The sequence below is a fragment of the Antedon mediterranea genome, chromosome 3 (assembly GCF_964355755.1).
Source record: "Antedon mediterranea chromosome 3, ecAntMedi1.1, whole genome shotgun sequence".
Taxonomy (NCBI): Eukaryota; Metazoa; Echinodermata; class Crinoidea; order Comatulida; family Antedonidae; genus Antedon; species Antedon mediterranea.
In genome coordinates this window covers 17,536,962-17,560,821 of record NC_092672.1, presented here as the reverse complement: position 1 = coordinate 17,560,821, position 23,860 = coordinate 17,536,962, and the positions used below count along the sequence as shown (strand labels likewise).

Sequence of the window (23,860 nt, the reverse complement as noted above, 5' to 3'; positions counted from 1 at the left end):
TGATCCATCCAGCACTTGCTGATCATTTGGAATCCTCAAGTAAGTCAATGAGATTAAAGCATCTTGCCTAATGATGCAATTAGTATGGTACAGATAACCTTGAATCCATGCCTATCACATGCTAGTCCGATCTCCGGTATATACAGCACCCGTCGCTATTTCTAGACGGTCTCCCATCCAGAACGCGACCAGGCCCAACGTTGCTTAACTTCGGTGATCTGACGAGAACCAGTGTTTCAACGTAGTATGACCGTATATACCGGTATAAGTAATAGTTACAATTAATTTTCTGTGTGGTTCTTCGCATGATTAAATCTGTTATGGCCCAACAGGCATTTTTGGGCTACTGTCTGTGGCATGATTAAATTCATTTTTTATCCCCCATATTGGGTGTCTCCGGGGTAAATTTACTGGATAGAACCAGGCAGCAATATTGGTTATTGAATCTTGGCCATATATCTTCATAATCAACCCATCACAACTTCTCTTGGCGCCTGGTTTAATACCACTCTTTAATTTTTTATATACGATAAATTATAAGCACTGCTCAACTAGACTTCTGAATATATATATAACAAACTTTCAGATCATACAAAATAAAGGCAAATTTTAGACAGTACCTATTTGACACATTCCATGAAACACACCTCTTCTCTGCCTCCACTCAAAAGTTGTTTCTTCTTTAGATTAATAGGTGGTGTTATGCACAGTCGATAACCTTTATGATTGGTTATTGATTATGAACAGCGCAACATTTGCTGGATGAAATTGGTGGTTAAATCAGCAATTACTGTATGAATAAATAGCTATTGAAATACAGTATAATTAATATTATAGATTTCATTATAGATAAATAAAGTGGACTAAAGATCTGTCCATCAAAAAATTGATATACAAAGTGAGTAATTGACTGAATTTATTCTACAGGAGGAAGTGATATAAATGAGGAGCCTTCCAGTGTCAAAGATATGGATGACCACAACGAGGACCAAATCATCTGATTCATACAATTTTTATATGAAAATGTATTTATATAGAAATGTTCTCAATGTATTCTTACTATTGTTTTGTTACTATAATATTAGACATTAATTATCAATCATTATTTAATATGCACATTGTTGGTGCTAGAACACAAATAAGTAATTGTAAATACTCTTTCAGAATGCAAGTAATGCAAGCTTAATTTTATGTAATATAGTAATGTCAAGCTTTTGTAAAAATCCTAGTTCAACCATGATTTTTTCATAGAACTCCTTGAATCCGGGACGATTCGCCCCACTTTTGGTGGGACGATTCGGCCTACTTTAGACCAAATTCATTTTGTTTTGGTATTTATCAAATTTTTAAAGGTGTTTAACAATCCGTATTTTATGGATATTGACAATGTTGATATAATATATAAAATAAATTACTAAAAAAAACGTAATTTTATATGGAAAATATAACTTTGAAAACTTTGTTTTTTTCGTGCATTCGCCAAGCGGCCAACAGAGAGGCAAGATTACCAAAACATTATTCATTCCATTGCGATTAACAATATATTTAATGTGCTGACCTCACAAACTTGAACCGTCAACCCCGCTATTCAGTAGATAAAACCTGTATCCAAGTCATTTAAGGCCAAAACAAAGTCTGTACATACATTTTAGTTGCATTATATGCAAATATTGAAAAATAGGGTCGAGGGTCAAATGTCCTACTTTCGAAATTTTTTTTGTAAAATGTTTTATTAGAGCAAATATAAATATGTACATTCTGAATAAGGCTTTGGAAAAATCAACTCTCTAGCATTAATGGTTTTCGAGATATGGGAAGACTGTAATTTCACCCCCTTATTTGCGTATTTCCTGTAATTTGTACAACTAATTAGCATAATTTCGAGGTGCATGACGAAGATTTTGGGAATTACAAAGCAGTCCTATGCTTACTATAGGAAACCTGTATCCGAGTTATTTGAGTCCAAAACAAAGTCTCTACAGACACTTTAGTCGCATTATGTATGCAAACATTGGTAAATGGGATCGAGGGTCAATTGTTGTATTTCCGGTCATTTTTTCGTAAAATGTTTCATTAGAGTAAATTAAATATGTACATTCTGAACAAGTTATTGAAAAAATCAACTCTCTAGCCATAGTGGTTTTGGATATAATAGGAACCTGTAATTTCACCCCCTAATTTGCATATTTCATGTAACCTGTACTAATAATTTGCATACTTTGATGGTGAGTGTTACAGGTGTGATTTTGAGATTTACTAAACAGTCATATGTTGGCTATTAGAAACCTGTATCCGAGTCATTTGAGGGCAAAACAAAGTCTCTACAGACATTTTAGTTTCATTATATATGCAATATTGAGAAATGGGGTCAAGGGTCAAATGTCATACTTCTGGTCAATTTTTTGTAAAATGTTTTATTGGAGCAAATAGAAATATGTACATTATGAATACAGCTGTGAAAAAAATCAACTCTCTAGCATTAGTGGTTTTCAAGATATAGGACAACTGTAATTTTTCCCCCTTATTTGCATATTTTATTTAAATTGTACTGCTAATTTGAGGTGTGATTTTGGGAATTACAAAGTGGTCCTATGCTGGCTATTAGGAACCTATGTCTGGGTCATTTGATGGCAAAATAAAGTCTCTACAGCCATTTTAGTCACATTGTGTATGCAAACATTGAGAAATGGGGTCGAAGGTCAAATGTTGTACTTCCGGTCATTTTTTCGTAAAATATAAATATTTACCTTTTGAATAAATTAGTGAAAAAATCAACTCTCTCGGACTAGTAGTTTTTGAGATATGTCATATGGAATAGTATACTGTGTGTATAGGTCAAATTACATATCATGTTGTAATTTGTGGTCATGATGACATGTAATTTGTTAAAAATTTGCATGTATGTGGAAAATAAAATTAGATTGCAAGGAGTTTTTATTTGATAATAATAATAATAATAATAAGATTTTTATAGCGCACATACCACTCCAGAGTGCTCAAGGCGCATTTAAAAATAAAAAAGAAATAAATCATACAAATTCCTGAAAAATAAAATGCAATTTCTTTGGAGGGTCCCCATCCGTTGGATACGGGTTGGGTAGGTTTGGCCAGTATGCGTACCTTTTTATGACCAGCGGGCGTCCCGGAAATTGCGCAATATGGCCAGCGGGCGTCCAATTATTGCGCAATATTTGTTCAATGGCAGCGTCCGCTCCTCCGTGCGTGTGAAATACGTACAATGCGACACAGATGGCGCTATAAATCCAATCTATCTGTTCAGAGCAGGCTAGTAGCCTAAGTTAAACTGATTTAGTAAATTATACTACTGTATTTTAGGGCCTAATTAATAACAATTATTAATAGTTTTAACTATTATAATGTCAATCAAAAAACATTTTTAATGAAATTTCACATTATTTAATATTTTTTTTCTGATAAATAATAATAGTACGTGGCCGGCCGGCATCTCGCGCGGAAAATGTAAATATAACGCCCTCTCTGTCGCATTGTACGTATTTTTCACACGCATGGAGCGCGCGGACGCTGCCATTGAAAACATATTGCGCAATAATTGGACGCCCACTGGCCATATTGCGCAATATCCGGGACGCCCGCTGGCCATAAAAAGGTACGCATACTGGCCAAACCTACCCAACCCTGTAGATCCGTTGCCGTTCTGTCGCGGTCCCGGACCCCTACCTAGGTGACCAAACAAAGGAGCAGGATACACATTTGCCTTGCCACAGACGACCGGGTGCTCAGAGACAACAACCAAGACAGAGGCACCCCAAAGATAATGCTGGCCAGGAAAAGGTATACAAAACAATTCTAAGTCTAAAAAACTTTAAGAAACCTCATGATTTCCATATGCCTTAATGAATAAATGTGTTTTTAATAATTTTTTAAAAGTATCAACAGTTTTGCAAAATCTTATAGAGCTCGGTAGAGCATTCCACAGACGAGGAGCAGTAACGGAGAATGCTCTGTCACCCCATGAGTGGTGAGACTTAGGCTGATGTAGAAGCAGCGAGTCACTAGAACGCAGATTACGTCCGGGAACATACAGCCTAAGCATGTCAGAAATATACTCAGGAGCCATGCCATTTATAGACTTAAAAACAAAGAGTAATATTTTAAAAACAATGCGGTACCTAACAGGGAGCCAATGCAATATTTCCAAAGTATTTGATATGTGTCCATATCTTGGTAATTTTTTAACAACTCGTGCCGCTGTATTTTGAATCAGTTGGAGCCTGTGGAGTTGTTTTTGTGGTAGCCCGTATAGCAAAGAGTTTCCCATATCTAGTCGTGAAGTGACAAAAGCATGAACAAGTTGTTTAGCTGCTGTCTCATTTATAAACTTGCGAATCCTTCGGATGTTTCGCAAGTGAAAAGACGACGCAGAAATAGTTTTTGAGATATGGGAAATCATAGTCATACCCACATCCATTTCAACCCCAAGATTTCTAACCTGCCTAGCCGGGTCAATTTGGGTTTCACCAATGTGAATAAAGCTTGGTGGCAGTTTTTCCAACTGCTGTTTTGATCCAAAGAGAACAAATTCTGTTTTTTCATCATTTAATTTAAGAAAGTTGTTTTTCATCCAGACACGCAATTCATAGATACAATGTTGGAGCAATTCCAAAGAAATGTCACTGTGTTTCATAGTAGGTTTAAAAGAAATATAAATCTGAGTATCATCAGCATAAACATGATAGCACAGATCATATTTACTTATGATATCCCGTATCTGGTGTAAATAAATAGTAAACCATTGTGGCCCAAGAACAGATCCTTGTGGTACCGAAAAGTTTAGAAAAGAAGCTTTTGAAATAGCATCACCAATACATACGTGTTGAGGTAGTTTTTCCAAATATGACCGACACCAATCAAGTGCATTTCCTTCAATACCAATATAAGTACTGAGTCTATTTAGCAACACAGAATGATCAACCGTATCAAATGCTGCACTTAAATCTAATAATACTAGAGCAGTTAGCTTTCCATCATCCATCCCACGTAGGATGTCATTATTTACACGAAGTAATGCCGTTTCAGTACTGTGATGCGCTTTGTAGGCAGATTGATACGGATAAAGTAGGCCATGTTTTTGTACATGCGACAAAATCCGTTTAGAAACAACCTTCTCAATTATTTTTCCTAAAAAACTAAGATTCGAGATAGGTCTGTAGTTTTTCAGAATCTCGGGATCTAGACCTTTTTTTTTCAATGTGGGTCGAACATGGGTGACTTTTAGAGACTCTGGGAAAGAACCACTTTCAAGAGACTTATTAACAATATGTGTGATTAATGGAATAAATGCAGAAGTACATTTCTTAATCAGTGAAGTTGGTACCGGGTCAAGTGCACACGATTTAGAGGGAGAATTTTTGACAATTTTTAAAATTTCCTCATCACTTGCAGGTTCGAACTGAGAAAACCGTATAGACCTAGTTAAACCATAAGATATATTACATTTATCAGAAGCAGTTATAACTTCGGCAGTATTTTCATTTTCTAGTGAATCACGAATTGATTTAATTTTATTTACAAAAAACACAGAAAATCTTTCAGCAAGAGCTTCATCGGAGACAGACGAAGGAAGGACCGATGACTTGGAGTGATGTAAAAGTTTATTTACTATATTGAAAAGTTTCTTTTGATCACCTGTGCAGTCACTAACCAGACTAGAGTAATACCGCGTCTTGGCCTTTTCAATCAGTCCATTTACAACGCATCTTTGAACACAGTATTCCTGTCTATCCTTAAGAAGCTTTGATTTCATCCATTTACGTTCAAGTTGACGACGTACTTTCCTTTCAGATCGAATTTCATCGGTATACCACGGTTTAGCTTCCTTTTGCCTAATTGTTTTGTTCTGAACTGGCGCATGTAAATCAAGTACAGCTCTGAGATCAGAATAGCTTTCTACACTGTCTTCAAGAATTACACTTACATCGGTTATATTAGACACACAGGCTTTAATGTCATTTGTGAATTTCTCAATATCAATTTGTTTTAGGTTGCGACTTTTTCTTACAGTTTTGTGTGTTGTGGGCCGTTTAAGATCAAACTTGCAAAATATGGCAAAATGATCTGACAGGCCAGGGTGTATCTTTACATCCGAGAGCAGTAAGGTCGAGGCAGTGCCCACTACAGTGTGTGGGTTCATTTATATGCTGCTGGAGACCAAACGATCTAAGCAGTGTTTTAAATCTATCCGCTGCCACATTTTTTTTATTATCCATATGGATATTAAAGTCACCGCAGAAAACAATTTCAGACGAAAAGAGAATAAAGTCAAACAACATTTTTTCAAAATCATTTAGGAACTCTGTAACAGACAAGGTTGGTGGTCGATATATGTTAACTAAACGAAGAGATTTCGAGTTAGACGTAATATGCACATGTATAGCCTCAAATGATGCATATGTATGTACATCCGTTTTCAAGTTAACAACTAAGCTTGTCTTAGACAGAATTCCAACACCACCCCCAGTTTTGTCCACCCTAGGGACATGCACAAAGCGATATCCTAGTGGAGTTAATTCTCTAATCACAAGATCATCGTCTGGTCTTAACCAGGTTTCAGACACCGCCACTACATCTAGATTATAGCTAACAACTAAGTCCACAAATTCATCACACTTGTTACGCAGTGAACGTGCATTTAGAACGCCAAAATTAAGATGTGCTTTTTCTTTAGACCTATGCTTTTCTGTGGATTTAGTACTCGTCTCACCATTTCCAGATACTTGCTCCACTCCTTTTCTTGAGGCTTTGCGTTGCGTGGATCGAGCATTAAGTACACATAATTTTAATTTAGAAAAATGAGTACTTATGGCGCTGTGTCCTTTTGCAGTCGGCGGACTGTGTCCAGGTACTGGCTCCACTCTTGGTGTATTTGGTCTCTGTGGGGTTTTATTTGTAGAAATTTATGATTCTCCAATGGACGATTTGCTTCCGTTTGTCGTTGATACATATTCGCACGATGAAAAATCGACGACTGTGGCTTGTGTATGTCAGGCACAGGTACAGACAAAGATTCGTCGCACGAATTTCCATTTATGTGGTTTATAACATTTTTGGCAAATGACCCAACTCCAATTTGGTTTAGGTGAGTTCCATCCGAAGACAGGTGTTTTGACATGATACAACTATTGTCAATAAAGCCCCAATTTCGCTGTCTAGCAACTGCTCGTATCTTGTCATTGGCATCGTTTATACGCTTAGATTCTGTAAGAGATTCATGTTTTCGATGAATTATCGAGGAGATTGTTACTCTTCTCGGTTGTAAAGATTCTCCGAGAGATGATATTTTTACTGCAATAGTGGCTGGGTCATCTGAGGAGTTATTAGTTCCCGCGTGTAGAATAATTCTATCCACATTATGTTCTGTTGACAGTACTGCTGCCTTGTGTGCAATGTCATCAATTTTCGCGCCTCTCATTGTCTGACAGATTACGTTCAGATTTGTTTACCTGCTAAGTCGTTTTGGTTTAAACTGTTTTATCATCGAATCTGATGATGGTGAATATACCCATACTGGAATAATGGTGTTATGATGTTATCAAAAGGATCTTGAAGGTTAGAATTGGGTTGATTAAAAACATCAGAACATTCGTATTCGATAGCTGAAAAATCTTTTGCATTTAATCATACCAATGTCGGTGAAGTCGACAATGCATATTTTTATCTTATCATAATTGATAGGCTAAGATGTACAGATTTATCGGTACTTGTGTCAAGACTTTTAGCGATTTGGTAAATAAGACTACCTATGTAGATTAGAAAATTACACACGATCTCGGCAGACATTTAGAAGCCGAACTCTAGAACACATGTCGTCAAAGCGAAACTAATTACATACGCCCTCTCTCGGAAAGGCATGATGCAACTAAAAGTAGGATCAACACACTCCCCTCTGTTATCTAAAGGATACCATTTACAGTATATCAAAAATAACAAAAGAATATGACAAAATATTATAATAATAATGTTCAATGTAACTCTTAACTAGTCGCCATTATCAGCACCAATTCACTGATAGGTCTTGCAAAGGTTTTCAGTTCTCCACCTCTATAAACAGTCACTTCTACTCTCCTAACTCGTCCGTCTGATCCTGATCCAATTTCTTTAACGATTCGTCCCATAAGCCAATTATTTCTGACAATGTCTTTCTCCTTTAAAAGAACAATATCTCTTATATTCATCTTTTCCTGTGGCCACCTGCTTCTGTTCTGAAGTGTAGGGATGTAGTCTCTTTTTCATTTGACCAAAATGTGTTAGCTAAGTGCTGTACCGTACAAATCAGCATTAAAAAACGCACCAGGAGGTGCTAAGAATTGTTGAGACTTTTGAGTGAGTAGACATTTTTGGTGATATTATTTGTGGTGATTCAGGATCAGTAGAGACTTCTACTAAGGGACGTGCATTAATAATTCCCGATACTTCTGCCATTAGTGTTACCAGGACTCCGTGGGTTAGCTTGGTTTTTCCAAGATCTCTAAACATCCCAAATCTTCCTTGCTACTCCAATCATACGTTCCCAACTTCCTTCCATATGAGTTACATGAGGCGGGTTGAACACCCACTCACATTCACGGGTCAATAGATAGTGTTTAATTTTATCTTGTCCTTCTTTATGAATATTTTCTCCCAAGATATTGCATGCACCAACACAATTTGTCCCACAATCTGACCGTTTCGCAGGACCTAAGCAGACGTCGCCAATAACCATCCAGCTTAGATCAAGTTGTTGGCCCCATGGAGAGTGATTAGGTCCATTGCGTACTTCTGGGACTTTATGGGCTTGAGCAGCATCTCAGCCCAGCAGTATGGTAATACTCGTAAAACCTCGAAAAGAAGCCTATGGGCTTAAACCTCGAAAAGAAGCCCATCTCAAAAAGAAGCCCCCTATACAGTTTGCAAATGTACTCTCGAAAAGAAGCCCATCTTAAAATGAAGCCCCCTGGGCTTCTTTTCAAGATAGTATAGGCTTTTTTCGAGATAGACTACTATAGTATATGTATTAACAGATGTGCATAAAGCACAGCAAACAGACACAGGTAAAGAGCTTTTGGCCGCACACACTGTGCTGGTCAACGTACCCCCTGGTTGTACCAGCAGAGTACAGCCCCTCTATGTTGTATTCAACAAACCATTTAAGAATTCGATAAAAGAGGAGTTTGAAAAACATATCAATGATAACCCCGATGATTATGTGATGGGTAAGATTGCGCAAGCGATAGGCGAATTCTTATAACAAAGTGGGTTGGCAATGCCTGGTACATGATGAACACAAATCCATCGCTGCAAATTCGGTCGTTCAGAAAGTGTGGGATAAATGTAGTCCTTGATGGTTCTGAAAACAAAGAAGTAAACGTCGAAGGGTTGGTTGGATATGAGATGCCATCATCGACAGACGACACTCTTGAATATTCCATTGTGGATGATGATGACGACGATGATAACGAAATGATTGTATTTGACGGTGAATCATAGGACTGTTTTTTTGGTTTTTATTTTGTTTTTTAATTGGTGTATTAAACATTAATTTCATGGTTGAAAAAATGTCTCAAAAGTCATATTATTGTAGTAGAAATTCACAAAATTTACAGCATTCATTTCGACAAGAAGCCCCCCTCTACAGTTTACAAAAGTACTCTCGAAAAGAAGCCCATCTCGAAAAGAAGCCCACCCAAGAGTACTAAAAAAGAAGAAGCCCATGAGCTTTTTTTGAGGTTTTACGGTACTGTATTCGAATTTTCATCCAAGGGTGGTATCTGGTCCGCAATATTCTTCAAGTGGGGAAAATTGCTGGTTCCCAGGTATGTCATTACATTTAAGTAGCGATGGGGCTGCTATTCTTGCTTTGCCACCCATGGACTCAATTATCAGCTTCTCCAGTTTTCGGCCTTGAACTTCAGCTGCTCTCTTGGCCAACGAGCAATTGCTTTAGTCGTCTAGTATAATGCAAGTTTTTATGAAAGTGTTGATGGTCGTCTAAATATATTTTTGCTAAACAAATTTTAGCACACGATCGGCTCAGCCCAATTCCACCGCAGACATCCGTACATGTAGTACTTACTACTTTGTCTCTTTCGCCTTCTGCGACTCTTTCACCTGCTCCCCGCCATTTACTTTCTGCTTTACTTCCATTTGCTCCCCGCCTTTTGCTCTACTTTTACTTTACCCGCCATTCGCCTTCTGCGGACGGTCACCATGGAATACAGTCGAGTGACGATCACTACCGCATTCTCCACACCTGACATTTCTATCACAAATAGAGAGAGACATCGGAAACATAATTTAACTTCTTAGCAGCATAAGTCTTGGCTAGAAAGTTTCTACAGTCTACCAACGGATGCTGACCATCTTGTAGCGGACACATCCCTTCAGATTTATTCACCTCAGTCATTCTCACATTTACGGTTGAACGTTGCGTGACCTTAGAACGGTAACCGGTCAGTGTACGGTAGTTTCCCGGTGTATCAGTTTTGAACTCATCAACAGTTCCTCTTGGGACATCAGGATCACGTTGGATGTAAGCCATCTCACTTAGAAACTCTGCGCCAGTTTAGCGCCCCCTATCTGGGTTGACTCACATACCATGGCTGCTGGTTGTTATGTTATTGTGATATTTGGTTTTGACGAATAAAGATCTTATTCTACTTGAGTCCTACGTGTCCGGTCGTCTTTATTGTGGTGTGCCTTTTGCCTTACTGGCATGGTGGCAGCTATACGATTACGAGCCCATCCACCATTAGTCGACTTAGTACTTGTGAGTAGCCTACCCAATCTAGTAGGCCTAGCCCAACAAATCGAGCTAGCATATCATCACATACTCTACGCTTTCACACGTGCGACTGACAACACCTAGACTTCTGTATACATTTCTTACCATGGCCGGTACTAGAGCACCCAAGCAATGGTGCTTAACCAGAAATGAAACTATAAATACCTTCGAAAACTGGAAGCAAAACCCTATCTACACACTCTCACTTGATGCAAATGTTGCCCCATTTCTCCTAGATGGTTCTGTTTGGCGTCCCAAAACCAAAAACGACAATGAGGAGGTACCTGTTGCACGTCGTCATACCGCCCAACAAAAACTCACTATCCTTGAACTCATGCTCGGTCAGATCGCTAATTTGCCCTACAATTTCCTCTCTAATCTCTCTCATCCACAAAGGCCTTCCTAAGTTAGTAAAGCAAAGGTATGGCACTGAGCTCCGCACTCGAACTCTGGCGTCAGTGAAACCGGAGATTTCTCAGGCTTTATACTCTCTCTTAGAAGAGTTACGAACTGCGGATGATGCGCATGTATTTCCGTCATCCACATTTCGCTCTCCTTCAGCTTTCACACCCCGCTCCACTGATTCACGTCGAAATTCCAATCCTCGGCAGTCATTCTTCCGACCACAGTTTTCCCAACACAAGTCCTGTCCTGTCTGTAAACAGAGCGGCCGATCGGACGACAAGCATTTCCTCAGTGAATGCCCTCATTTGCCCGAGTCAGACAGGAAATACATGACTAAGGCCCGACAAATCGTTGGCATCATCGATGATGATAACACCTCGGGATGAGCCTGGTGATAATAGTGCACCGTCGACAGCTTTACGAGTCCAAGTTCGCAAGTCCTTATACCTTGACACATTTCACTAACACCACACAGCCAGAATCACACTCTACAGTGGGGCTACAGGAAACATGATTGCCTTTAATGCTGCCACTGCCCTTGGCGCCACCATTAAAAGTAGCTCTCAGTCTGCCCATCAGGTTGACGGATCTTCCCCACTTTCGGTCGTAGGCGAAACAACAATTATTCTCACAAGGGACGACAGGGAATTCAAATTTGAGGGTCTCGTTGTCGAAAAACTTGACGTCGACATTTATACCGGAACTCCTTTAAATGATATCGTCCTCCGACCCGCGAAGCGGGAAATTAAATTGCGTGGTGGTACTACGTACATCTATGGTTCCCAGGTACAGGGCCTTCACCATAACACGGTTCGTCGTGCGTGTGTGCTTCGTGCTCCTGCTGAAGGGGAGACCACTATATGGCCAGGAGAATTTATCGCGGTAGCCATTCAAGATGACGTGTTTGCTCTCGAACCACATAGTAAGGGTACGTTTCCTCGAACCTGGCCAAATTTTGACTTGGTCTCTAGTGTTGCCGGAAGGGTATGTATCCCAAACTCCACCGACACACCTCAGGTTATTAAACGACACGAACATTTTTGCCAAGTCCGACCAACCTTTGTGCCACTGTCGACCAAAAACGATATTCCCCAAAAGTCGCCATCTAAGCCCTGTAAGCCTCCTTCCTCTGTCGCGTTTTCTGATTATGTCAAGCTAGATCCAGACCATATCCTCCCACAGAATGTGAAATCCCAATTCCAATCCATTCTTACTGAATACGATGTTGTTTTCGATCCTATGATTAAAGCCTAAAACGGCTCTGTTGGCCCATTCCAGGCTGTTGTTAACATGGGACCTGTACTGCCTAATCAGAAGAAGGGTCGAGTTCCTCAGTACTCCAGAGATAAACTGGTTGAGCTACAGAACAAATTTGACGAGCTTGAGAAAGTGGGAGTATTTCTTCGCCCCGAGGACGTCGGTGTCTACGTCGAATATCTTAACCCACCTTTCCTTGTCAAAAAAGAGAGTGGTGGTTACCGTCGTGTTACAGCATTCGCCGAGGTCGGACGATATGCGAAACTCCAACCCTCCCTTATGCCGGATGTCAACTCCGTTCTACGTAACATCGCAAAATGGAAGCACTTAATCACTACTGACCTCACAAAGGCCTTTTACCAGATTCCTTTGTCTCGCGCTTCTATGAAGTACTGCGGCGTTGCCACACCATTTCGAGGTGTCAGAGTTTATGCCCAGTGTGCCATGGGTATGCCTGGTTCAGAGACCGTCCTCGAAGAGCTGACTTGTCGGGTACTGGGGGATTTGATTAAGGAGGGAGTAGTAGCAAAGCTTGCGGATGACCTTTATTGTGGAGGGGACAGTTTAGAGGAGTTAATTTACAATTGGCGGCGTCTACTCGTATGCATTTACAAGTGTGGTCTGCGATTATCTGCTAGCAAAACGGTGATTTGTCCATCGAAGCTTTGGCTATTGGGGCAGCCGTTAAACATTTTAGTCCTTTTATCATCCAGTCTCGACATAACACATGTGTCCTAACTGACAGTAAGCCATGCGTCCAAGCGCTGGAAAAGCTATGCAGAGGAGAATTCTCAGTCAGTGCCCGTGTGTCCACCTTCCTGTCCACCGCTAGCAGGCACCAGATTTCTATTCGGCACCTAGCAGGCTCAGCCAACGTCCCATCCGACTTTGCTAGTCGCAACGCTCCACCATGCTCAGTTGACAACTGTCAGGTTTGCTCATTTGTCAACGGCGCGATAGAGTCAACGGTACTACGTTCATCGATACGTAATTTCATTACTGGAGACGCCAAACTCCCGTTCACCAGTCGGCCAGCTTGGCTAGCCATCCAATCCGAGTGTCCAGACCTTAGGCGTGTAAAAGCTCATCTTATTCAAGGAACGCGTCCATCTAAAAAGTTAACCAATGTCAGGGACATTAAACGGTACCTTAACTGTTGTTGCATTGGAAGAGATGGTCTCTTTGTAGTCAACCGCACTGAACCACTCTCACTTAAGCATGAATGTATCATTGTCCCTCGCCATGTATAAAAGGAATGTTGACATCACTTCACGTCCGGCTAGATCACCCAACTAGTCACCAACTTAAGTTATCCATTCGCCGCCACTTCTTTGCGCTTGACTTGGACAAAACCATCGATCAGGTGTCAGAATCGTGTCATCACTGTGCCTCGATCCGTACTGTACCCACCATCGCAATTGAACAGTCCACTGATGATCCTCCGTCGAAGCTCGGAGTCACCTTTGCCGCCGATGTCCTAAAAGGCGAGCGTCAACTTCTTGTTGTCAGAGAGACGGTGACGTCTTACACCCTTTCGTGTTTAATCAGCGATGAGAAGCACGACACTCTTCGTGATATCTTAATTCGCTTATGCATTGGCATGTGCCCCGTGGAGGGCCCCTCAGCAACCATCCGCACAGACCCTGCCCCGGGCTTCATGGCACTCGTCCACGATCCCGTCTTACTGAAGGCAGAGTAAAGAGCATCAACAAAAACCCGGTTGGAGAGAAAGCTGTACGCGAATTGTCAGAAGAGTTACTTCGGCAAGGGCCAGGTGGCGGTCCCATCTCACCGACAGTGCTTGCTGTCGCCACATCTCGTCTTAACTCCCGTATCCGAACACGAGGATTGTCGTCTCGCGACACAGCGAGATCAGTTCACTCATGACCAAATCCCTATTTCTGACCGCAAGTTGATTATCAGCCAACAGCACCTCAGAGCCTCTAATCACGCGCACAGCGAAAATTCTAAGGCACCCGTCGCGCCTAACGTTTCTATTACGGTTGGTGATTTAGTCTATACCTGTGGACAGAGCGCAAGACCTGTGCACGAGATCGCTATCTCGTTGTTTCTGTAGATCAAGTTTCAAGTTTCAAGTTTATTGTTTCACACAATACAATACAATACAATATGAACAGAAACATAAATTAATAAATACAATTGTGTGAGGAGGACGCATTAAGCCAAGGCTTTAAGTTTGGTCCTCCAGATAAGTAATATATTTAATTATTTAATTTAAGTGAGAGAACAAAAACAAACTTCTTTCTTTCGTCAAATTTACAAATAAAATTAAACAAAAAGGCACAAAAAAAGAAAAAAAAACAGTCTTAAGGCAATTGTGAATTACTAATGTTCTAAATAGTTTGAAATAAGTGTTTGTTTGTATTTTGTTTTAAATTAATATTAAAATAAATATAATTTGTTTTTGAAATATTCAGTGATAACTTATTTGCTTTAAACCAAAGAGACACTTTGTTAAGTTCATTATTAATTATAGATACAAGATTATTTTTGTTTTCGTGAGAAATAATAACATTTGTGTCATCTGCAAATAAGATAAAATTAATTAATTTTGAAACATTTGGAAGATCATTAACGTAAATTAAAAAGAGTAGTGGGCCAAGGATTGACCCTTGTGGTACACCACAGGTAACATGCAAGAGTTGAGAATTGGTTGAGTTTATTGATGTATATTGTTGGCGAAATGATAAGTAGTCTTTTAAAAGTAGTAGTGGAAAGTGTAGATGGTAGATGGAAAGTGGTGCAACGTCCGAAAGTTTACTCACTCACGATTGAGAAGCGCTACTTATCGTGTAAAGAAATCAGAGTGTTTTACTGTAAATCTCTATAATGTTCCCTATTATGTCATAATTATTCATGAATTATTCATGATTTCTGCCCACGTTCGTCCTGGAAAAAAAATTACGCACCCCGGAAGAATCACCAATGGAAGTTCCAGCACAGTTGTCTCATCGCACATCCACACGTTCACGCAGATTTCCTAGTCATCTCTCTGACTACGTTCTTGATTTATAATGTTTCATACGTAATATAAGTTTCGACCATTCAATTTAGATTTTGAGTGCTTTTGCTTTCTTTGTTTTGTTTTTGACTTTTGTTTTTGTTTTATGAGAAGAGAAAAAAAAAATGATTACGCCAGTCTAGCGCCCCCTATCTGGGTTGACTCACATACCATGGCCGCTGGCGATTTTTTTTTCATACATAAGTTGGGGACCCCTCATGAAACGTCACAAAATAAACTATGAATGAATAATTCATCAGTTAAATTTCTTGTTCCGTGTGCACCCAAGCGTATAGCAACAAGTGATTACAACTGCGATACGATTCTTTCTAGGCCTAGGATTCTAGGTCAATTCACGTGCTTGCCTTCGCGCACTCTTCTTCATTTAACACACCACTATGCAAAATGTGTCGAGGCTAATCGACAGCTAGGCAAGACACATTCAACTAAGTAGTAATTGGAAATAGCCCAACGAAAGCTCAGACCCACGAGAATAAAGAATGTGTATAATTTGTGTACTGTAATTTTTTAATTCTGCTATTTTATTATCAAACAATATGCATTTATATATATATTACTCAAAGGAACTTTTAAAATGCGCGTATATGAACACATGAGATGGAAAGATTAGACCCACGAGAATAAAAAATGTATTTTTGTGTAATTTAATTGTTTAATTTTGCTGACTTGTTACTCGAACTGTGTCATCCATAATACACACACACGTCACACACACCCACTACTACTAGAATAGACAGGTAACGGGACGATTCGGCCCTGGTACGATTCGGCCCGGGACTATTTGGCCCGGGACGATTCGGCCCTGAGACGATTCAGCATACTTAAATTTATCGGCTTTGATTCGCATTTATAAGCATTTTTCCCCAAACTTTATTTTCAGAGAGACTATGGGGTAGTACTACTAGGGATAAAGATGCAATAAAGCAAACATTTTGAAAACATTGTCGAAAATGATCAATTTTTAGTCACGCGAACGATGTAAACAAGGTACGCCCTAGTCTGTTGGCCGCGTGGCGAATGCACGAAATAAAGGTTTTCGAAGTAATAAATTGAATATAAAATTATCTTTTTTAGTAATTTATTATATATATTATATCAAGATTGTCAATATCAATAAATACGGATTGTTAAACACCTTTAAAAACTGTATAAATACCAAAAAAATGAATATGAATTTGGTCCAAAGTGAGACGTTTTTCGGCCCACAAAGTGAGACGTTTCGCCCCAAAAGTAAAGTGGGCCGAATAGTCCCGGACCGAATCGTCTCAGGGCCGAATCGTCCCTGAATCAATAGACATGGGTTTAAAGACTAATAATTAGGCCTAATATTATTAATAGAAACTATAATTCTTTAGTATTAAATTCTATTAAAAAACACCATAAACTAAAGGCTGATTATTTCGACAATCCACACAAAACGCCGCTATTCTTTTATGAAATCGCACGCCGCAACCACAGGACAGCGGAGATAGGCCTAGAATCGTATCGCAGTTGTGTAATCACTTCTTGTTGCTATACGATTGGGTGCACACGGAACAAGAACATTTAACTGATGAATTATTCATGTTTATTTTGTGACGTTTCATGAGGGGTCCCCAACTTATGTACGAAAAAAAAAATCGCTGCCCGCTCGTTGTTATGTTATTGTTGTGATATTTGGTTTTGACGAATAAAGATCTTCTACTTGTGGTGTGCCTTTTGCCTTACTGGCGCTGTGAACATTCTGAGAATCTGGATCGTTTTCATTTTCCTTTTGTGTTTTGCGACCTTTTCTCTCCATTTATTAATTATGAAGCCTGTGGTAACTTCTCTACAATTGGTTTAACACCATGAGGAGTGTTTAACGTAATCAGATGGGCGTAGCTCCTGCATTTCCGTCAGCACACAAATCAGCCAGTTCTTGGAGTGCGGTCAAATCACCTGCTTTGAATCTTCTATATTTGTCTTCTATATAAGTCTCACGATGATTTCAGCTGATATTAAGGTTTGGTTCCCGAATCTGTCTTCTAGCCCAGTCCAGGCCTCATGATAGGCCTTGTCAACATCTTGAACATGCCTTAGTCTGAATCGATCAACCAAAACTTTTGCTTCGCCAGTAGTATATATTTACACAGGGAATGACAGCTTTTCAACAGTGTCCACACAGGCTGTTTTCACCATAGCTTCAAAGGATCTTTTCCACGGAAGAAACATTATTGGATCCCCTAAAAGTAAATATCCGGTTCTTGCAAGGGTAATCGTTGATGTGCCAATATTCGAATGTAGGCCTACTCCTGTATATGATTTGGTTCGTAAGGTCTAGCTCCAGGATTAAGATTAGACGTTATGGTAATTCTCTATCCGCTGACTGGGTCCATCTTTGGAAGTTTGTTTAGCACTTCTGCCATTCGTTAACTGGGTATAGGCCTAACTGTATCTTCGGGTGCGCCTTGCACATCTTCCATCTGATTATTGATTTTTTAACTGTGAAAGCTTAAGCCTCAAATTATTAGTAGTAACAGCCGACGACTTAAATCATAAAGACATACAGTATACGTAGGATTTGTAGTCATACTGATCGATAATAAATGATACTACGATTGTTTTTAACGTCTGTCTACGATTTATTCAATCATTATTCTCATCTGCTACACACAGCAGAAACAACGTGCTCTCACAGGAGCAAGGAATTATGGGTACAAATTATGACGTATAACACAAATATGAGGTGACAACAACACTCCCCCTTCACCTCATAATCTGAACAAACATGTTTAGATGAGAAAAAAAAATTTAAAAAAACAAACACACACAGCTACATGCTGTGAGATTCAATCATATTTCAACATTTTCACTTTACCAGTTTCCAAACAAAAACTTTGTGAATGTCTGGAGTTTTGCCTTACTAAGGGGTTTAGTGAGTGCGCCAGCGACCATCTCCTCGGTTCGACAGTATTGGAGATAAATTTTCCCTTCTTGTAATATTTGTCTTATGAAATGGTACTTTATATCGATATGTTTTGATCGCTGTCGAAACACCGGGTCCCTGCATAGAGCAATCGCTCCTAGACAGGTTCCATTTCTCAAAAAACGGCCTAGAAAACGAATCAAGAAGCATTTTTGGGTAGAAGCTGGGATCCACTTGATTTAGAATCAAAATTCGGCCATCTAAGCCCTTAATTTGCATAATTAAAAATGGCGGCCATTTTTTATAATTACCTTATATCTCGAGAACCACTAGTCACAGATAATTAATTTTTGTCTCAAAATGTTTTAAATATATGTTTTTATATTCACTTTAATGACACATTTTCTCAAAAAGTGGATGCAAGTCTTATTTCTGACATTTTGACCTTTGACCTTGATTTATCGTATCTAAGTAACCAATAATCGGAGAGACACGAAATAGGGCTCAAATTGTTCAGAAACTATACATTCATATTTATTATACTGAAATGTTTTTACAAAAAATGGCCAATTCTACAACTATTGACCTTTGAACTATTAGTCAAATATAATAATATAATAAATAATATAACTTTGAAAATTGTGGTCTTATGAATTTTTTTTCTTTTTAAATTGTTTAAAACATGTGTGTTTCTATCCAGTCTAATGGCACATTTTGTACAAGAATGGCCGATAGTATGGTTATTGACCTTTAAACTACAGCATATGCCTACTGTATACTCATTCATTCTGCTTTTATTCAATATTTCTCTTTGCAGTATATATAAAATAAAACTGAATTGCGAGAGATTTACATATAAAATTGGTACAAGCTTTCAAACATCAAAATTTACAACATTAAAAAGTTAAAAAGTTAAAAAAAAAAAAAAAAAAAAAAAATATTTTTAAAAAGGAGATATTACACATGGAAGAAACTGATGAAAGTACTTATTACTTATTATTATTATTATTGTTGTGTTTATTTTGGTTTATTAATTAGTCTACACAGTGCTGGAAAACATGAGTTGTTGAATCTTTTAGTATTGCCATATATTTCACTTTGCTTCTTAGCATTCCTAAGTATCCTGCCATACTAAATATAATATAATTGCTTAACTATGAAATTATTTATACACTAATAATAATTAGTACAATTATAAAATTCACTGCCATCAAATATGATGTGTTATGATTTATATAGATTTAAAAAAAAATTTGAACACGTAAGTTACATTTGTTGAAATTTGAAATTTGAAATTACCTGCCATCAATATGATGGAGTTATAGATTTTTTTTAATGTGAACATGTCAGCTACATTTGGAAATTACCTGCCATCAATATGATGGATTATGATTATAGATTTAAAACAGAATTTGAACACATCAGCTACATTTGGAAATTTGGAAATTACCTGCCATCAATATGATGGATTATGATTGTATAGTACCTGCCATCAATATGATGGATTATGATTTTATATTTAAAAAAGAATTTGAACAGAAGCACTGGTTGAAGTTTACCATTAGATAGCTCCGAACCAAAATCTGTTGGTGATGGCAAATGCTGGATTGGCGATACAGCTTTTTTCCATACGAGTGCTTGGAAGTGTGCTCTTTTTATATGTTGGTGCACTGCATCGCTTGTTGGAGGTAATGCCTCTGGTTTTGTTTTTAGTAGCGTGGAAGCGACTCTATAGTTCACTATGTCGGTCGGTTGGTCGGTCTGTCTGTCTGTCGGTCTGTCTGTCTGTCTGTCGGTCCGGTATCACTATGCGTTTTATCGCTTTCTGACCTTATCTTGATATCAGTTTAATCTAGCTAGGTCAATTTTTCACAGTATATTCCTTATGGCCAGGAATCAATGTGGTTATGTTTTCACGGTGCGCAATAAAAAAATTACGCGGTCTACGCACGATTTAACGAAATCACGTTTGTAATCATATCTTCACAACCATGAATCACAATTAAATAATATTTGGTACTCATAAATTTCAGGGCATAAATCATCATATGGCAATACAATTACGTGCGTAGCGCATGTAACGCATGCGTACGCGCGCTTAAAATTTTCAAAATTTATTTTCGATGAAATAAGAGTACATTTCAGGCAATTTTAAGCGTTTACAAAATTGCCATGAGTGCGCAAATTTTTGCGCGCGCACTGCGCGTTAAATGTTATTGCGCACTCTTTTTGCCCGATTTCTGTTTTCTTGACTTACTTTTCAACTCGAAATTACGTTATACGAGCACGTCGAAAGTGACAGGCTACGCACGTGTAAATTAAAAAAATATAAATGTTTTTAAACATTTCAACATTTTTAAACATGTTCAGTAATTTCGGTCAGTATAGTTCACTATGTCGGTCGGTCGGTCTGTCTGTCTGTCTGTCGGTCTGTCGGTCTGTCTGTCGGTCTGTCTGTCGGTCTGTCTGTCGGTCCGGTATCACTATGCATTGTAGCACGCGACTTAATGGCTGTTGGCCTTGTTTTTTAAAAGCCTAACTTCATTGGTACTTTTAACTTGACCAACACCATAAACGTAGCAAATGAATCTTTCCGATTTCATAATAACTTGGTCACTGATAGGTTTCTCCCAGGTCTTTAATTAGTTCATAATTTTTTTTTAATACTTCCCATGCCGATGCCTTTGAGTGACCACTTAGATATGAGCAGGGAAGAGTTAAATTACTGCATGTATGTATTAATGTAATTTAACTCTTCCCTGGATATGAGGTAGTATCGCATCCACTAATAGTGTGGAATGGAATCAGTGCTTTTGCATAACCCTCGGGCAAGGCTTGAAAAATGTCTTTTATAGATACTTTCTTTTTTTTGGATGTCCCTGTCATCATCCATTTGGATACCATGCTTTGGTAGTGAGACACTAGAATCACTAGTACGTCTGTATCCCTAGAAGCAACTACAACTGTGTCGTATCGGACATTGGCAGCATGACAAGTCTCGTGTCCGATTCTTCATGATCTGCGACCAGAGACAACGTATTCGTGTAGACTTTTGATGATTTAACAACTGATTCTTTCATAAATCCACCAGCTGTGACAATTTCTTTGTCTATAGGAGCTTGACGAATCAACTCCTCTGATAAAAATCGTGCCAGATCTGCTTTATTATCTTGTAATTCCAAAAAGTTTGACCAGCAATTTGGCAGCGGTATTTCACCACTTTCTATAATTCGACGAATTGGTCTCTGTGTTTTGGTTCATCTTTGTCTGGTGGTGTCCTTTATTGACAGTTTTAAGTTAGGCATGCCATGTTAAAAAAACCAAAAAAAAAACCCAGAGGCATTACCTCCAACAAGCGATGCAGTGCACCAGCATATAAAAATAGCACACTTCCAAGCACTCGTATTGAAAAAAGCTGTATCGCCAATCCAGCATTTGCCATCACCAACAGATTTTGGTTGGGAGCTATCTAATGGTAAACTTCAACCAGTGCTTCTGAAAAATGAAGCTATTCCTACTCCTTCGTTAGAGATGATTTATCGTGGATGCAAGACACGATGCATAACCAATAGATATAGGTGCAAGAAGTCAAAACTACTATGTACAGCTTTATGCCGCTGTAACAACGCTAAAGATGACGGAAACCTTTGCATGAATGATCAAAACTGATGCCCTTAACATGTTCATTCCAAATGTAGCTTACGTGTTCACATTTTCTTTCAAACCTATACAATCATAATCCATCATATTGATGGCAGGTAATTTCCAAATTTCCAAATGTAGCTGACGTGTTCAAATTCTTTTTTAAATCTATAACCGCAAACCATCATATTGATGGCAGGTACTATCATAATCCATCATATTGATGGCAGGTAATTTCCAAATTTCCAAATGTAGCTGACGTGTTCAAATTCTTTTTAAAATCTATAATCATAATCCATCATATTGATGGCAGGTAATTTTCAAATGTAGCTTACATGCTCAAATTCTTTTTTAAATCTATTATCATAATCCATCATATTGATAGCAGGTAATTTCCAAAGGTAGCTGACATGTTCACATTAAAAAAAATCTATAATCATACTCCATCATATTGATGGCAGGTAATTTCAAATTTCAAATTTCAACAAATGTAACTTGCGTGTTCAATTTTTTTTTATTCTGTATAAATCATAACACATAATATTTGATGGCAGTGAATTTTATAATTTTACTAATTATTATTGTGTATAAATAATTTCATAGTTATGCAATTATATTATAATTATTTTCATTTCATTTATTTATTTCACTTTACAAATATATCAATATAAAGTGGAGGAGCCTAAAAGAAAGCAAAGCTTGTGGTGAATAGGCTTCTCAAAACAAAACAAATAAAATATACATAATATAACACAATTAGAAACTCCAAAAAAACGACAATTAAACTAATATCTTTTCTCTAACACATAAGTTTAACATGTTTAAAACTAAAAAAACAAGTAAAAAATAGATTATATAAATTATTTAAGAAATATCAAATATATCAATAATAAAAGAATTTACAAAGAACCTTCAACCAATAATAGTTTAAATAGACGTTTAAATAAAGCACAGTTATGAGATTTTTTAAGAGATAAAGGAAGAGAATTCCAGAGTTTAGGTCCAGTATATACAAGGGTATTCATTTTAAGTCTAGTTCGAGTAAATGGCAGGTGATACTGATCCTTTTGTCTTGTTTGGTGGGTGTGGTATTGTTTATTTTGAGTGAATTTACTGGATATTATAGGTGGTAAGTGTCCGGCGGTTAATTGAAACATGATGACACCAACATTAAATCTATAGAGATCCTCAATTTTTAATATTTTATTTTTTTGAAAGAGATCTTGGGTGTGAGCACGAAAAGTTACCCCTGAGATAATTCTGACAGCTCGTTTCTGGATTAATAAAATTTTAGTAATAATTGATTTTGAAGCATTTCCCCAAGCAAGAACACCATAATTTAAGTACGATAAAATAAGAGTAGAATATAAAATATTTAATACTTTTTGAGGAAATATTGATTTCAATTTATACATCATGCCAACAATTTTTGATAATAATTTGCAAAGGTAATTAACATGGGCTTTCCAGTCAAGTCTGTCGTCAATAAATATACCAAGAAATTTTGTGTTGGTTATTTGATTAATAGGAACATTGTTGAAAATAATATCTTTTGGTAACATACTATATTTGTTACTAAACAACATAAAATTGGTTTTTAGCATATTTAGTGATAGCTTGTTTGCATGTATCCAAGTAGTAACCTTTTTTAGTTCTTGATTAACGATGTCACAGAGACTATCTGGATCATCATATGAATAAAACAGACTTGAATCATCCGCAAACAGTATTGACGACATGACATTAGATATATTATTGAAATCATTTGCATAAATTATGAAGAGAAGTGGGCCCAGAATCGAACCCTGGGAGACACCACATGTAACAG

General features: G+C 38.0%; 2 protein-coding genes and 1 pseudogene across 3 annotated transcripts in view; 1 reads left to right on the top strand and 2 right to left on the bottom strand.

Annotated features, from left to right (window-relative positions):
* LOC140044976 (E3 ubiquitin-protein ligase TRIM37-like) overlaps window positions 1–3,065 on the top strand; it is a 96,968-nt gene extending 93,903 nt beyond the window's left edge. For both annotated transcript variants that reach the window (XM_072089694.1, XM_072089695.1), the window contains one exon: window positions 928–3,065. In XM_072089694.1, coding sequence (XP_071945795.1) covers window positions 928–1,001 — 74 coding nt within the window. In that variant the 3' untranslated portion in view covers window positions 1,002–3,065. The remainder of the gene's footprint in view (window positions 1–927) is intronic.
* LOC140045732 (5S ribosomal RNA) lies at window positions 138–258 on the bottom strand (annotated as a pseudogene).
* An 865-nt stretch (window positions 3,066–3,930) lies between the features above and the next one.
* On the bottom strand, window positions 3,931–8,213 carry LOC140044089 (uncharacterized). Its single transcript, XM_072088569.1, has 4 exons — window positions 8,037–8,213; window positions 6,122–6,911; window positions 4,441–5,979; window positions 3,931–4,067 (listed from the first exon to the last, which is right to left on the bottom strand). Exons 1-4 carry the CDS (start codon window positions 8,211–8,213, stop codon window positions 3,931–3,933), a joined length of 2,643 nt encoding a protein of 880 aa, XP_071944670.1.
* Window positions 8,214–23,860: the final 15,647 nt, after the last annotated feature.

Excerpts from the sequence above, each read along its gene's own strand:
- LOC140044089 (XM_072088569.1), bottom strand. The coding sequence starts at position 8,213 with ATGAATATAAGAGATATTGTTCTTTTAAAGGAGAAAGACATTGTCAGA. Across the intron at positions 6,912-8,036 it reads CAAGACCTATCAGTGAATTG|AGACCAAATACACCAAGAGT; the intron begins GTGCTGATAATG and ends AAAACCCCACAG. Across the intron at positions 5,980-6,121 it reads CGACCTTACTGCTCTCGGAT|CCTGTGTGTCTAATATAACC; the intron begins GTAAAGATACAC and ends ATGACATTAAAG.